Source organism: Equus przewalskii, chromosome 6 (genome assembly GCF_037783145.1).
Source record: "Equus przewalskii isolate Varuska chromosome 6, EquPr2, whole genome shotgun sequence".
Classification (NCBI taxonomy): Eukaryota; Metazoa; Chordata; class Mammalia; order Perissodactyla; family Equidae; genus Equus; species Equus przewalskii.
Genome location: NC_091836.1, coordinates 11,704,630 through 11,721,615, shown reverse-complemented (window position 1 = coordinate 11,721,615; position 16,986 = coordinate 11,704,630). Strand labels below are relative to the sequence as shown.

General features: G+C 38.9%; 1 protein-coding gene across 1 annotated transcript in view; it reads right to left on the bottom strand.

The window, feature by feature from the left end:
• Window positions 1-8,528: 8,528 nt before the first annotated feature.
• ARHGAP42 (Rho GTPase activating protein 42) overlaps window positions 8,529-16,986 on the bottom strand; it is a 263,289-nt gene continuing 254,831 nt past the window's right edge. The window contains exons 23-24 of the mRNA XM_070623015.1: window positions 14,282-14,361; window positions 8,529-13,899 (exon numbers count right to left, since the gene is read on the bottom strand). Of these exons, the coding sequence (XP_070479116.1) occupies window positions 13,811-13,899; window positions 14,282-14,361 (169 nt within the window). The 3' untranslated portion in view covers window positions 8,529-13,810. The remainder of the gene's footprint in view (window positions 13,900-14,281; window positions 14,362-16,986) is intronic.

Genomic DNA, 16,986 nt, shown 5'->3' with positions numbered 1-16,986 from the left:
TTGGAGTTAGCCCAGGTTCCAAGATGATGCAAATGTCCCAAGTTCTTTCTTGCTTTTATTTTGATGGCTACTCCACCTCCAGTCTCCTATCCATTTTCTAGGCAGGAAGAATAAGAGGAAAATCACAAGGAAGGAAGCAGTACCACTTATTGCAAGAAAAGGCTTTCCCAGAAATTTTCCGTGTACGACTTTTACTTACAGTCGTAAAGTAAGTAGAAAAAACTGTATCAGATAGTCTCCATATTGCAAAGGAGTCTGGGAAATATACTTCTTCAACTGGGTATATTGTCACCTTAAACAAATTCTAAGCTCCACTGATGAAGCAGGAAGACCAGATTTGGGGTAGGCAACTTATACAGAGTTCTTGCCTCAGGCCTATAGAATATGGTTTTATGGAGCTCACAGTCTAGTGGACCACAGATAGGTAACGGACAGATGCAACTCGGGTATTACATGCTTTGATGAAATTGTGATGCAGGATGCTATGCAGACTCCTGAATGGGATAAGATCCAGAGTCCGTTTCCTGAATTTAGCAGACACTGGAGCCCTATATACTCAGCTGGAGGACACAGAGCTTCTTTACCTGTGAGGATTACACTTGCTAGTGACTAACTCCTCAAGCTAAGTAGCCAATCACACCTACTTCCACGTTACTCCCTTGGCAGCACTTGGGCTTCATGGAAAGCTACTAGGGCAGCCTATGGGTTTATGGCCCTGGTATTCCTTCTCCTGGGCATCACTGCTTCCAAGATCTGCAGGTCTACAGAAATCACATGAATTAGTTAGCATGCAAATTCAGCCACATGTAACTGAGAACAGAGATTTTAAACAAAATAGAAGTTTATCTTTCATATAAAACAAGCAGATGGTCTAGGAGGATGGCAGTTCTTCTCCATGAAATCTCGTAGGGACCCAGATTTCCATCTTCTTTCTCCATCAAACCTAGAAAGGGCACCTATCTGTATGGTACAAAATGACCCATCTCCCAAGCAGCAGGATGAAGGGATGGGATGAAGAAGAGCTTGCTTCCTATCTTTAAGAACCAGCAAGAAGGTTGTATGTATTTATTCTCTTATCCCATTGCTCGGAACTTAGTCACACGGCCACTCATAACACCAAAGGAGGCTAGGAAATGTAATCTTTATTTTGAGCTGCTGTGTCACTAGCTACAAATTGGGGTTTCTGTTACTGTTAGAGAAAGGAGAACATTGAGAGCGTTAGGAAACAACCAACAGTCTTTATCATACTCAGCTGCAAAGCAGAAGAGTTCACGGATTGCCAATGGTATGGTCCCATAATCATTGTTTCAATTATCTATTGCCACATAACAAACTATGCCAAAATTTGATGGCTTAAAATGACATTATTTTTAATGATTTTATGTGTCAGGACTTGGGCAGGCTCATTCTTCTGTTCCACAGGAGTTGCCTGGGATCACACAGAGCTGGCCTCTGGGCTGGGTTGTAAGGCCCAAGATGGTGTTACTCCCACGTCTGGCACCTTGGTGCTCCTCCACATGGCCTCTCTCTTTCCCTCATGTGTCTTCAAATAATTGATTAGATTAGTCCAAGTTTCTTTACAGCATAGTGGTTGACTTCCCCAAGTTGCCAAAGCTCTTAAAGTCTAGGCCAAGAGCTGGCACACTTCTACCACATCCTATTAGTCTAGGGAAGTCATAAGGCCAGCCCAGACTCAGGGGAAGGATTAATAGTTCCAATTCTTGATGGGTGGAGAGGCATGCACACACAGGGAGGGAAAGAATTGATAGTGAAGACAGTCTGCCCCTTCTTGAAGACTACCTACCACATTCACCAAGCATAATTTAGAATTTTGATTCTTCCTGCCTCTCTTTCCCCCACCTACAATTGTAACAGGCAGAAGGTAGAGGAGAGTTGGTCCTTAAGCAATTTCCCACTGTTTTTGTTAATCAAGTTTCATTACTACTAAGAAAAGCCAACTCTTAAAGCTTCCATTATGAGAGGCATTTGGTTTGTTTAAGGCAATGCTTCTCACCTGAACAGCCCTTATACCTATGTATTTAACACATATTAGGAAAACAATGATTAACACATCAAAACCATATTTCATAAATATTGCTATGACAAGACTAAAAATAAAATAAAAATCTAGAAGTAAATCTGGTAGCAAAGCCTAGCTCTGCCACTTTGGGCAGTTGCACTTACTCAACAGCCCCGTAGCTTTGTGCTTCACCACTCAACATTCCTTGGGTAGAGGAAGACTGGCCCGCCCCTGGACTCCTTGAAAGGCCCCACCATAGGGGAGAGAATGACTGGGCCCTTTTGTTCCCCAATGGCCAGAAAATTCTTTCTGGTACATGGATCTCCTGAGTTCACAAAGCATAAAAAAGGCCACCTTCTCAGCTTCTAGGTCATAACATAGCCCGAGGCAACAGACTTAAGACTGGAGTCTAAATGTTCTGCAACTCCACAGGCCCCCTTGTCATTACTTTCCCCTTTATACCTATGTGGTCTCTATGAGCAATGCCTCATCAAATAGGCACAGTCGGTAGGATGGCCGTAGTCAGCTGAGCTTCATTCCTTTCTTGGCCTGGTATTGGAAGAGGACAAGCTGTCCTCAAGTTAAACTCCACTCTCACCTTCACAGAGCTGACCCTTGGTTCTGAGAGACATTCCTGCCCAACTTTTAGCTACTATGTGCACAGCAGCCATTGGTACACTTGGGTGTGGGGGAGGAGGTGGGTCAAACATGGGGTTGAAATTTGAGAGTTTGTTCACATCTATGGACCCTATTCCTGAGGGAAAAAATGTGCATATACAGACGCAACACATTTACTATAGAACCTGGGGAATTCACAGCCCCCCTCCATCCCCTAAAGTTTATCCTTGAAACCCAGGCAAAAGCCCCTAATTTTATGGAAGTCATTCAGCAATCGATCTCTAAGTCTTGCTGACAGTGCCTGCAAGGCTCCCAAAAAGAGGAATAGCTCAGGCCAAGCCAGTCCACAGAACCAAGCTTACTAACAGTTCCAACCATACACTGTGTTGAGTACTTTTGGCTGCTTCTTTCAGCCTTGATAACTATCCACGGCCTTTATTGTTGATTCTTCCTCAGCATGCTACAGACATCTGAGCCACATTTGAATCTCCTAAATTACTCATTCAAAACAGTGGCCATGTCATGTCACTTCGACCTCTGAAATGAGTCATTTCCTTGTTCTGGCCTTGTTCATCTTTTCTAGGGTTGATGCAACATTGCCTGCCCAGCCCCACTCCTGCAGTGCCTCTCACACACACACACAACACACTCACCCCTCCATCCCAGTCTTCCTAAAGGTAAATGTTATCACATCATTCTCCTGCCTAAACCCTCCCTACCTCCTCAGATTAGCCCTCACACAATCAATCCTGCTCATTTTTAGCTCATCCAATCCTTCCACAACCTCATGCCAATAAGTCAACACAAGCACTCAATTTCCCAGCTACTTAGACCTAGCTTTAATCCATGAGAAACCTTATTCAACTCTAAGTCTCTGGGTCTTTGCTACCTTCTTCCTTGTTGACGTTCTTTCCGAAGGTCTATTTAGAATGTTTCCTTTCACGTGTAAAATCTCTGATCCCCTTCTGCCCTTCCTTCTCCCTCTAAACTCGGGTTATTGTTGCTCCTTTCACACTCTGTGCCTCTATCACACTTACTTCATTTGTGCTGTTTTTTTTAATTCATGTCTGTCTCCCTCATTAAGCTATGAACTCCTAGAGAGCAGAGACCATGTCTAGTTTTTTTTTAAATGATGAGCAACTAGAATTCTGCTTGGTACTATGTTAGTTGAAATGATGAAGACATGAAAAAAGAAGAAATGCAGCTCATCCCAGCCCTTCCCCATCACCCACTCTATTCCTTCCCTCTCCTCAGCCCCGCTATTAGCCCCTTCTTCTATGCAATGTGTCCCCCAATCTACTGCAGAAAGCCCTGCTCCTTTCAGCTTCTCACTTCAGCCAAATCTTGGTTGGATGATGACATCTTCCACTAAGGTATGACCGTTCACAATTGTTCTTTCTCTGCATCCAATCTCTTTTCATCTTCTTTTTCATTGCTTTTGCCATCTCCTGGATTCAGAATAGTGCCCTTTCTCTGCACCCGTCCATCACACAATACTTAACCATTTTTAGTACTTCATAGTACATTTCATTGACTTTTACTTACCTGTTACCTCAATAAACCATGGTCCTCTTGAAAGGAAGGATAATATCTAATTTACCCAAGACCTCCAATGACTTGCACAGGTTCTGGTGCTCCATAATTTTCTTTTGAGACTTGTTTAAGTACCCATTGAATTTTTCTGTTTCCTCTGTGAAATCCTAACAACTGGTTGGTCATTCAGATGCACTTGAACATTCGCTATGATGGAAAGCTGTTTCCTGAATCTATTTTTAGAAGACTTGGTGATGAAATAAATAACTTTTTTTAAACCTAAATCTCAATCTTTGTGACTTCTTCCAAGGGGTCCTATCTTTGACCTTCAGAATAAGACAACATATGGGTGGTGAACATGATGTAATCTACACAGAATTCGAAATATATTACGATGTACATCTGAAAGCTATATAATGTTATAATCCAATGTTACTGCAATTAAAAAATTTTTTTAAAAAGAAAAAAAAAAGGATAAGATAACATTAAGTCCAGTCTTTTTCTTGCCCTCAGATATCCCCGAAGGCCTCATTCAAAGTTCCACTAAACCTGTGCTTCTCAAATCTCATTGATAAAATCATTTGGGGATCTCGTTAAAGTGCAGATTCTGACTCAGAAGGTCTGAGATTCTGCATTTCTAAACAGCTCTTCGGTGGTCCGAAAGTCACACTTGGATTAGCAACACTTTGGTATAAAACACTTTTGACAGGAGAGGACTTCTAGTCTCCTCCTCACCATCTAGATCTTTCTTCTAGACACAGTTGAGTTTGCCAAAGACCTCTTTCAAGTGTGGTAGTATACAGAGTTTTACCATACTCCACTTAGTGTAGTAATAAGGTGGTTCAGTGTGAAGAGTACTGGGTTTCAAAGCGGGAGACTGGGGCTTGACTCCAAGCTCTGGCCACTACCAACTACATGGCATTGGGCAAGTCAAAGAAATCAACCTTTCAGTCTCAGTTTTCTTCCCTAAAAAAAAAAAAAAAAGGAGACATGCAGTAGCTGTGTCTAGAGAGGATTGCGTGACACTTAAAGGGAGAACATTAGATTTGTGGCTGTGTACTATATATTTGGGAGCCACTATTTAAATTCTATTAATGCAGTTTAAGGTTTCACTGGTTCTTTTGCCATTTGCATCAAAAAATTGCAAGCACAACTACCAAACCTTTAAGTCTTTAATAATGATTGTCATCCTAGTAGCATCCACTGGGTACAAGGCACTGGGCTAGATATTTTCTACCTATTTTCAGAAATTTTCACTCACCGAAAAGAAAAAATTTCTTCCTCCTTTAACAGCCAAGGCTGGCTGAATCTTACCTTTTGCCTTCCTGCTCCACGTGCCCCTAGCAGGGAAGGTATCCTTCATCAGAGGATATCCTTTCCAGATAAAGTCAGACTTTTCAAAGATCAAAGCATACGGAAAACTGCCCTCCCCACACATCCAAAAAGTTAGTGGTTAGAGGACAGATGATAGGAGTCTATGATTCTGCTGAAAACGTTGATATGGCCCTCAGTTCCCTAATTAGCAGAATGAGAAATTTAGACTAAGTTAGTCATTTCCAAACCTTGCTCTGAAAAGCCCTACGGCTTCCGTGCATATGCCACAGAGGGTGTGGGCCGGGATGGAAGAAGCGAAGGCATTCTCTAACCCACATGTAGGCACACATACCAGCAATTTGGCTTGTATTTGTTCAACATATTGGGTTCCAAGTAAAATTTATTTGAAGAAATAATTCTGCTTCAGTTGCTCCAAAAATATTTGAAAGCCATTTGCACTGGATAATTGCTAAAGCAACTTATGGCTCATTCACCTTGTGAAAAATCTGCTTGTCTATAGATAGGTGACTTAGTGAATTTCAAAACTCATAATGAGGATTGGAGATCCATGTCATTTTCCTTTATTCTCACCCAGGCTGACCCTAGGAATCTCTTTCAGTAGACGGGTTCCTGGCAATTTGGAGAGGTAGAATGTTTCAGGTAACTTACTTCCGTCAACAAGTAGAGTCCTGCTCATGCCATGCTTGGGTTACTTACCCTAAAAACCCAGAAATAGCATTTGTAAACATTCAATCAGTATTTTGGGGATTTGTGTTCCCAAGGGTATCCTATACAAAGATCTTTCAAATATTCTCATATACATCTTTTTTTTTTTTTAATAGTAAAACCATTGTCTAAGAAACTTGGAAAAGATTTTCACCTCTTGTTTTTTTGGGTGTGCAAAATTTCAGCTTTAACAACACTTCTTCGGCTCAAGAAATTCAACTATAAGTTTAACATAGCGGTTATTTTGCATTTAATGGTTTAGAAAATTGACTTCTTCAACATCATCCCCAAGTCATCCAGCTCAGTTAGCCAAGTGTTTATAGGTCTGGCAGTGAGAAGAGTGAATCTGTGTCTAATCTCTGTCCTTAAGAACACATGATGCTCACGTGTGTGGAGGTATGTTTTCACCGTCAATATATAACTAACTCCAGGGTAGAACCATGCATTCACAGGAAATGTTAAAGAATGAATTCTATTACTCCTGGGCAAGGAGACACAGACACAAAAGAACAACACAAGCATACAACTTCATTCTATACATTTTAAAAGGGTTTACAATGATTGCTCCTTTCTTAATGAGTTGATTCATTTAATGAAGGTGCTGGCCCTTCTGTGTATCAAGCTCTGATCTGGCGCCTGGGACTCAGCGATGAACAGGCAACATGTCCCACACAGAGATCCCAATTTAGTGGGGAAACAAGTAAAAGTATTTCAGTCTTGAATACATGCAACTTAAATTCCAAAAAGGAGATAAGGTGTCCCCAGTTCATGTCACTATCCTGTAGCTACTTTTGTTACCATTTTAGTTTTTTTCACTATTAACTAAACTTTAGACTTCATTTGGATATTACCAGTTCTTCCATTGACGTCTTCTTTCCTTTCCCGGATCCACACTACATTTAGTTGTCTGGTCTCCCAAGTCTCCTCTGATCTGTGACAGTTTCCCAGTATTTTAGTTTCATGACCTTCACAGTCTTGAGAAGTATTGGCCTAGTATCTATCCTGTAGAATGTCCCCCATCTGGGTGTGTCTGATTTCTTCTTATGATTAGACTGGGGTTATGGGTTTTGGGAAAGAAAACCACAGAGGTGATATGCTCTTCTCCTCACCTCCTATTATGGGTTATGAGACAACCACATGATATCACCGAAGATGCTAACTTTTATCACTTGGTTAAGACAGTGTCTGCTAGGCTTCTCGTCTGTAAAGTTACGATAGTTTTCCCTACTCTATTTTTTGGAAGTTAGTCACTAAGTCTAAACCATCCTCAAGCGGGAAGAGTTAAACTCTACCCCCTTGAGGGAAGAATAATACAATCTCAATTGTTATTCGGAATTCTTCTCTAAAGAATATTTGTCTCTTCTCTGTTTTACATTTCTTTATATAAAATTTATTGTCTTTTATTTATATCAGTGTAGATTCATGGATATTTTATACTTTGGGTTATAATCCAATCATCCAATACTACATTACTCATTTTGTTGCTCAAATCCTTCCAGCTTTGGCTGTTGGAAGCTAGTTTTTATTATTTCCGAAATATCAGTTATAAGTGGTTCCATCCAGGTCAATTTCTTCTAACCCAACATTCTCAAACAGAAGCTGATCCACAATGATCTCTGATGCTTATCCTAAAAATCCTTTGCTGCTTAATCATACTGGAATTTATTCACATTAATCTTTTCATCGTCACAGGTCTGTGTCAGGAATTTATTGCTTCTCCTCTGATACTGAAGACAGCTACAATCCATTTCAGCAAATCAGGTTGTACGCCCAATGGCCCTGGCATCAATCTGTCAGGCTTAGTTTTTGCAAGGTGATTTGCTGCACTCTAACAATCCATTTAGCAACACAAAATAAATATACAACTCTCTTTTTGATGCAGAAAAGCAAAATTTTGGCTAGAAGTTAAACAGTGACCAAGAAAGTAAAGTAAAACTAATAAAAATCCAAGGGGATATTTGTATGCTGATACTTCTTCCATAGCACACTGTACACTTTTGCAAACTTCTATCTTCAGGTAAGCCTGCATACCTGTTATATTTGATGTTTTGTTTATGGCCATTTACTTCCCTTTCCTGCAGACACGCAGATTATTAACAGGTACCAACATTAACATTTTCCTGATCTTTCAAAATGCCAGTTTCTTGGGAAGAGGTCCAATTGTCAGGAAAAGGTTATCAATTCTGCTATGCTTCTCCACTCACCCACACCCAAAATGACCATTCACAGTACACAAAACTTTTGATTTTCTCCATATGAATCCATGACAGCTGTCCTTCAACACAGGAGATCTTCAAATACAAAGACTAAATTAAAATATGCTTACATAGTTTATTTTTAAAGTAATTTAAAATACAGTGTAAACATACATTAAAGATATTGTGGCAATTTAGATTAGGAATAACATGAGGTTATTTACATGTCTGTGTATGTATGTGTGTGTATATATATACACAAAGTGCAGATAAATACAGAAACACTACAAAATAAACAAAAAATTCAATATGATAATTTACTGACATTTTCATATTACTTAATTTGTCATGTTAATGGCTGCAAAGAAATTCCTAGTACTGAAATATAATATCTAAATATCCAACTTTTATATAAACTATAGTACCTCAAATTTTAACTATATAAATAGGATTTTGAATTAAAAAACAGTCGTCTTCCTTGCCAAACTCCCTAGTCATTGGTAAAGGTTTCAGCTCAGAGTTCGAGAAAACTCTTGAAATCATAGCCCTCAATGTGGTGTTACCTCAAATTTTAAGCATAAATCATGTGCAGCCATTGTTCTCTGTAAAAATGAGGGAGAGGAAGATACAGAGGCAAATATAAAATGGCTAACATGTGCTGCCATACACAAAACAATGCCTATTTTTAATCTAAGAGACTGAGTGGATTTAAGGCAAACTTGGGCTGTTCTCAACCCCGGAAGGGTAAAGACCATGGGAAACACAGCCAAGATGGCAGATGGTACAAAGAGGAGAAAGTGGTCATTTAATTAAGGTGCTGTTGGCATCTTTGGCCCCCACCTCCCTCCAACACTTAAATTCCTCAAGTAGCCCTGTAATTGAACATCTTGGATGATGGACGATATTTATGTTTGTAATAATTGTAAATGGCCCTTGCCTTTTGGGACTCCCCAGTAAGCACACAGACTTCATTTTTCCCTATAGCACCAAGAAATGTTCAAGTTCTGAATTTGGCATCTCTCTCAGGAGTGCCAAGGAGAGAAGTGAGGACCTGTTGGGCTCCCTAACTCATATAACAGCTTCTAATCATTGGTCTAGAATATGCAGATCAGTTTTCTGCCCAATGGCTTGCTGTGAGTGCTGTCAACATCCTTATTTGAGATTCCTTACTTAAAACAGTGGATGCAGCTGCCCTAAAAAAATGAAAAATCTTACTTATTGATCTGATCCTCTAAAAGTCCACGTCATTCATAAGCCTGAGTTTGTCCAAGGTTACGACACCAAGGAAACTTGTACATTTGAAGCAGGGAGATAGTGGTGACAAAAGGATGGATACAGTGAAAGAGTTCAGGAGATGTGAGACTCCTTGATAAATACTGATATTAAGTCTGTGAAGCAACAGGAGACAGGTGGGATACAGACTATTTAGAAAGGTTAACCTCATTTGTAAAAAATGTTTTGATTTTGTAAGGTAACCAATAAAGGTAGGAGGCAGAAGTAAACAGTAATTTCTACCTTAAGTGGGAAACCTTTAGTTAAGAGAAAAATAACTTCTAGACAATAGTGAAGTCTCTGCTTTTTTTTCTTTACCAGCAGATATGATTTTGGGGTCCTACTCAGTGATGTCAGGTCACAGTAACAGTTGCAAATTACGCATGATTATAAAAACAAAGAACAAAATCGGTTTCTAAATTGGTCTGCCTCTAACTTAAGTCAATAAAGTCTAAATCAAGTTGGGGTTCTAAATGCTAATTAAGGCATTCTGAATACATAACTGGGGGGGATACTGCAAACTGAAGTTGTTTGAAGAAAGGCTCTGAGAGACTCGTCTACACCAGCATCCATGTGAATGACATCCTCTTCACATCAGACACAGACCTGAAGAATGAGGCTTGGAGTGAGAAGCTTAGTAGGGTGTTACTTTCACAGGATTATGGTGCCTGATTCTTTCCTTACAACGTTGCAGATTTTTAGAAGGTGTGCCACAATACGTAAAACCGATCATCATAGAATAAGAATAAAATAAAATTCATAATGTATCTTTATTTTTTCCTATTTGGGAACCTGGATAGTTTGTGACTATAGGGTACATTTCTTTCCTCCACCATCCCTGAAAGAGCCAGCCAAGGAGCCATTGCTGAGAAACCTGGTTACGCTCATTCACAGTACAAAGCACAGAGAGCCAACCCAACTAGCAAAACCACTCACATCGAACAAGCAGGAATGGCACTTCCTCACACTTCATGGACTTCAAAGGAACCCAAGAATTATTTTACTTTTCAGACATTTACACATAACACAACAGAAAAAGCCTTCAGTTGACTGACTAGTTAATATAAACTTGGCGGAGTTATGGCATAACGGAGTCACCTATTAAATACATAGATGTTTTGTACTTGGTATATTTTTACATAGCACATGAGTTGACTGACTTTTAGACTCTCAATTTCATCGTCAGGCTGATTATACTCTGTGCAGTGATTAGGGTGCCCATGCTGTGTGTTTCAAAGGTGTGGATGTAGCAATTCTAACACATCTTTGCATTGTCTCTGAAAAGCCAAGCTTTCATTATTCAAATGCTTTTACAATTCTGAATGTGACCCTCTTCCAATGACTGGCATTACTTATCTTCTTGTGTAATTAATATTCCATGTGATTTAGGGCACATGTCTTGATTTTCTCAATGCTCATAAACATTGTATCTGTAGGAAACTTATTTCTAGGGAAAAGCAGCTTTAGTCTGTCTCCAGTATATGGCCATGACTTGCTTACACATGCAATCGATATGAAGAAAAAAGGACCATCCTCACAAATCTGTAAGATTAAAACTTCAAACCAAAGCACAATTTGAGCAAGCACTTTTGTAGCTTGTTTGAAAAAAGGGACCACAGCCAGTACTGCCAAAAGATATGCCTCACCATGGAAAAGGAGAGCTGGGCTTCACACCCATGTCTGTTACAGCAAAAGATTTCATTCCTCACTGAGCATCAGTGGAATTAGCTCATAGACAACTCAAAGACAGGAACACTCTGGTCTGTGTTAAAATAAAATGAAGGTTGAACTTTCTTTATGCAGCAGCATGTGAAATAGGATTCTGAACCTCTCTTTAGAGTCAAGTTGGTCTTTGAAAGAAAATCAATTTGCCTTAAGAGGTTCTAATCTAGTAGGATCCAGATGATGGCAAGGGTGCTTAAAATGAGGGTGTTACATAGACTAAGGGACTGGTACATTGGAATGACTACCTTCTGTTCCAGCAGAGGGTAGTCAGGGCGTCAGCAATGCTATTATTTCTAAGGGCCACCAAGGATCTAGACACCAAGAGGCTCTTGCAACACCTGATTATAGTGTACAAAGATCAACAGCAGGAGATAAAAGAAAAAGACAAACTTTTTTCAGATTTTTTCATTATATTACTAATTCTTATAACATTAAATATTTTCCTTTCCTTTATTTCAGTGCACTGATATTTATTTCTGGTTGTGACTCTGCCTACTGTTTTCCTCTTTATTTTTAAATTCTAATCCATTATTCCATTTTTAACTTTGAAAGCATAAATGCTCTAAGGCATAGTTGTGTACGTATGTGTGCACGTATAATTTAACCTATTAACTCTAGAAATATTAATTTAAAGTAAAAGAGATTGAGACTACAGATTATAATATCACATAAAAAGAGTTGCCTACAGTCAATACCTGAGTGTCTATACAGTGGAGAACTCTGAATTAACAAGTAAAATATCATGGCCAAATGGGCCAGCACTTTGGCCATCAATGGCAGGTAACCAACTTTTTGGAATCTTGAGAAGAAAGGCTCTTTGCCACATGCAGATATTTACAGAAATAACATAGCAGAATTATTGAAATAGGAATAATAGGAATAAAGGTTGACACATAACCAGACGTTGATGGTATATATGCATGGGAAGTAGGTATCTATTTCTATGCTCTATAAATTCAGTGAAATTCCTAATGAAGGCTGTAAATTAAGTGGCATAAAAGAAAATCATGTACAGATTTTATTCCTGCTAAAGATGATGAAATAATTTCAAACGTTGTGGTTCAAAATAACTTAAGAATCCTGTACCTTTATGTTTAGATTTTGTTTCAACTAAGCATAGGCTTTAGAAAAATTTCTCAAAAGCCAAAATTAGATAGCGATAAAATACTTTGACACTTCACAGTGTTACAAGTAGAATTTAAGTTGTATGCCTTCATACTGCACTTGTACATTGTTTTCCTATTATTGTAATTATACGTTTGTGATACCACTATAATGCTACCAGAGGAGGGTATGTGCATATGATTTATCAATATTTATATGCTAATGTAGTAAAATTTCAAAAACAATTCCAAAGTTATGAAGTAGGTTTACACATTCTCTAAACCAGGGGTCAGCAAACCACGACCCATGAATCCAATCTGGCCTGTGGCCTGTTTTTGTACAGCCCATGAGCTTAAAAACATTTACATTTTTAAATGAATTTTTAAAAGTCAAAGAAGCATAATAGTTCATGACCATGATAATTACAGGATTTTCAAATTTCAGGGTCCATAAATAAAGTTTCATTGGCGTACAGCCACGCTCATTTGTTTATTTATTGTCTATGGCTGCTTTCTGCTACAGTGGCAGAGTTGAGTATTGCGATGGAGACCACAGGGCCTGCAAAGCCCCAAATGTTTCCTATCAGGCTTTAGACAGAAAGAGTTTGCTGATCCCTGCTGAAGCCCATGGAAGGTGTCTGGAATGCTGAAAGAAGCAACTACAGTGGAATCAGTGTATGACTTAATTTGGTTTCATTTACAGATCTCATATACATTATTGCTTTTGAATATTATCATCTACTTGGTAAACAAATAAAAATAAACTTATGTTAAAAAAACTTATTTCCTTGAAATGTTTAGGACCAGCAAAACAATCATATATAAAAGCAGTATATTTTTAAAAAAACATATCAAATGAACAATTTAAATTACATTTTTAAGTAATGATTTCAAGGTTTCTCAGAGAATACCAGACAGTAAAGCATAGATTTCAAAATCCTTTTAGCAGATTTCTGGTTTCCAAATTTCTGGGGTATAGTACTTAACACAGTATTTGAGATTCTACAATTGTTATGGAAGAGACATTATGGAGAGTTACTTATCCTCCCCTCCCCCCCAAAAAAGGCAAGATTTTTAAATAAGAAAACCGCTAAAAAATAAAAACAGGATTGGCAAACAATTTAAACATTTTTTTTTTCTTTTCCATTAATAGGGAGCTCCATAGTTCCGCTGGTGTAGAACTTGATAGAAATTGACTGTTTTCATTTAGTGGGCTGATCCCCATATCTGTGTCAGATAAAATCATAGCACTTATTATTTGTTACCATGGATACCATGAAGATACTGCCATCCACTAAACAGTATTAGAGGAAGACAACATAATTTTCTGGGACTAGTCCTGTTTTGCCTTCATAAGTTGCCTTCAACCATCCTGGTTCCACTGATGGGTACACTGGCAAAAAGTAAAAAGCAAATGTCACTCAATCAACATTAGCTTCAAATAATTATCTATGCAAATGGGTAAAAATCCACATTAGATTTCATGCGTAGACTCAAGCTGTCAAAAACAATGTTACATACAGCACCTTTAAAGTTTCCTTTGCATTTATGTAATCGTCTCCCTCCCTCCTTCCCACCTTCCCTCCCTCCCCCCTCTCTCTCACAGGAGGAAACTCGGCTCAAGAGGGATTTGATGTGTTCACTTGTGCAGGTTATGAGAGACTGGGCCTGGACTAGATTCTGAGTCTCTTGGCTTTTACTTTAGATTCTTATCACTACACTATTCCTTAATCCCCCACAACGATAAACTTGGGGAAGGGAATGAGTGTACTTACCGTTGGAAAATACCGCCCCCTGTGGGAAGGAGAGCTCATGGCTGTGCTCTGCTTTACAGGAGTACATGGCTTTGGCTTGGCTGAAAGAGTAAAGGACGAGTTTTAAAACTCACAACACTCAACTTGAGTACATTTATACTTCAAAGTAGTCTTAAAAAAATGATATTAGTTTTTAGTTATAAATGGAGTATAATATATACAAAATGCACACGTAAGTGTGCATAAGTGTATTTTTCACAAACTGAACATACTTGTGTAAGTAAATGTTGACAGCACACCAAAAGCCCTTCTTGCGTTTCCAGGCAATGCTCCCAAGGGTAACCACTTGGCTTATAATAAACAGGGTAAGTTGGTTTTAAGGAATGCTATTATTTGTTAGTATGCTGCTAAATAGGCTGTTTTTACAGCAATATAGAGGTTCACAGGTACCCTAAAGCTTTTTTTTTTTTTTTTTTTTGCCACTTTCAGAATACCAGAGATGAGATCCAAAAAGGACTACAAGGTAGGGTAAATAAGTTAAGTAGGGCTGATAACAAGAACAACAACAGGACAAGTTGCTGATAAACGGCAACCAACAACAGCCTCATTGTCAGGGAGATGATGTGGACAGATGGAGGCTTTGCAAACCAGAGAGTCTACCCATCTCCCAAAATGGAAGCTCCCAACATCTGTTCCCATATGGGAATTCAGGCTCTATGTAGCTAGAAACTCTGGTTTTTCAAGAGAGGTCAGAATTTCAGAGTTTTATATGAGAGCTATTTAAAAACATTTGAGCCAACACTGAAAAGTCATCATCTGAGACTGCCAATCAAATCACTAGTCAAGTCACCTTTACTCGGCAATGCCCAATTACTTTTTTGGTAAGATGTGCAACTTGTCCCGAATCTATAACCAGGGCCCAAGCCAAAGTCATTTCTGGTGTGACTCACTGATGGCTTCCTAACTTCCTAAATCCTATAGGCTTCCTCTTTCGTCCCTTTGCAATCCATCTACAGAGAGCAGCCAGAGGACAGTTTGAAAAGGTTTTCATGATCATGATGGTAACATTTTACAAGTTTCCAACTCTAGCCTCCACACCGTGCACGATCATGTGCTTGTCAGAATCTCCTCCATCTTCTGTACCCACCTCTGCTCACCTACTCTACTCCAGTCACACTAGCCCTCTTTCTCCTCAAACAAGCCAAACTCATTCTCACCTCAATGCTTGATGCGCCTCGCCTTGAGATGTTTTCCTCTTCGTCTTCATATGGCTATGCACTTGTAGTTCACCTTAAATTTCCTGAATTTCACTGAAGGCCAGGTCTTCCCAGACTACACACACTAAAACAGCTGCCCGGGCAACTCATATCCTCCCATTTTAAGTCTGCTTGGTATTAATATCTGGTGTTCTGTTGTTATTGTTGATATTTCTGTTATCTTCTCCCCCAATAAGAATGTAACCTCCATGAACAATGCCTGATGCTTAGTAGTAACTCAATAAATATTTGCTGAATAAGTGAGCAAAAAAAAGGGAAGATGCTCTAGGCTCTTTTCCTATACAATGAGTCCTGTTAAAGATTCAAGGCACCTTGTTTTTCCTTCCTGATGTCCTAGTAAATACCAGCAGTATGTGCCATCTGCAGCTCTCTCAAAGCAGCAGTGTTTCATTATGATTTCAATTCCCTGTCAGAGGTAGGCTCTGGGTCTTATCTCTGCACTTGCAGAATGAGGCTAGGTCATTTGCAGAATGAAGCTAGGTCATTTAAACCTAACAGTTATCTGAAGATTGCAAAGCTTACAGAGGAAAATTATGGCCCTTGTTCCCAGAGTCTGTTTCTTAGGAGGTGAGTCCCAGGCTGTACTTTCAGACAGTTTGCTAGAAGAGCCTGTAGCAGGCAGGTTTAGAAATGACTACTAGCCCACCAACACCACTTCCCAATGAAACGTGGTCTGAGGAAGAATTAAGGAAGTGGAGGTACCCAGAAAAGGACAGAACTTTACATTAAAGAAGAGCCATGTGCGTGTGTGTGTGTGCGCACACGTGCACACAAATGCGGGCACTTGGGTGTGTTAGATGACATGGGTAGCGGGTAGGGGGAGAGGATACTACCAAGTTATGAAGACTTGTAAAAATCAGACTATGGTAATCTTAAATAGAAAAAATATTAGTTTTTCCTATAAATCTAGTCAAGTATAATCATTTGATCTGACATAATTTGATATAATTTGATCTGATATATGATCTGACATAATTGAAGGTTGCAGAGCATTTCTCTAATATGTAAAGATTTTTCAAAGAATCAAATTTTCTAACAGCAACAGTTTCCTCTGATAATATTATCTTATTGTTTCGAATCTTTAAAACAAATTAAGAGATCTATAAAGAAACAATTTACAGAGTTAGAGAAGTAATTAAAATATAATAATTACCTTGCAATGATGTAATTTTTGAAATTACACTTTGAAATGCAACCAAACTCTTCTTGCTAATATTTCAGACACGAATGTTCTCCTTATAGTATTTTATGGCATTGGATGGTGGGGAGAGGCATGCAGAACAATTATATCACTAAATAAATAGATATTGTTAAATGTGTCAAAAATACACAGAACAAAATAATACCTGTCATGACTTTTCAATTATCTGTGCATATGACTAGACAGGCATAATTTTCTTTTGCTGAGATCTGCAACTAGAGGTGTGAACTCAGCAGAGAGCTTTGATG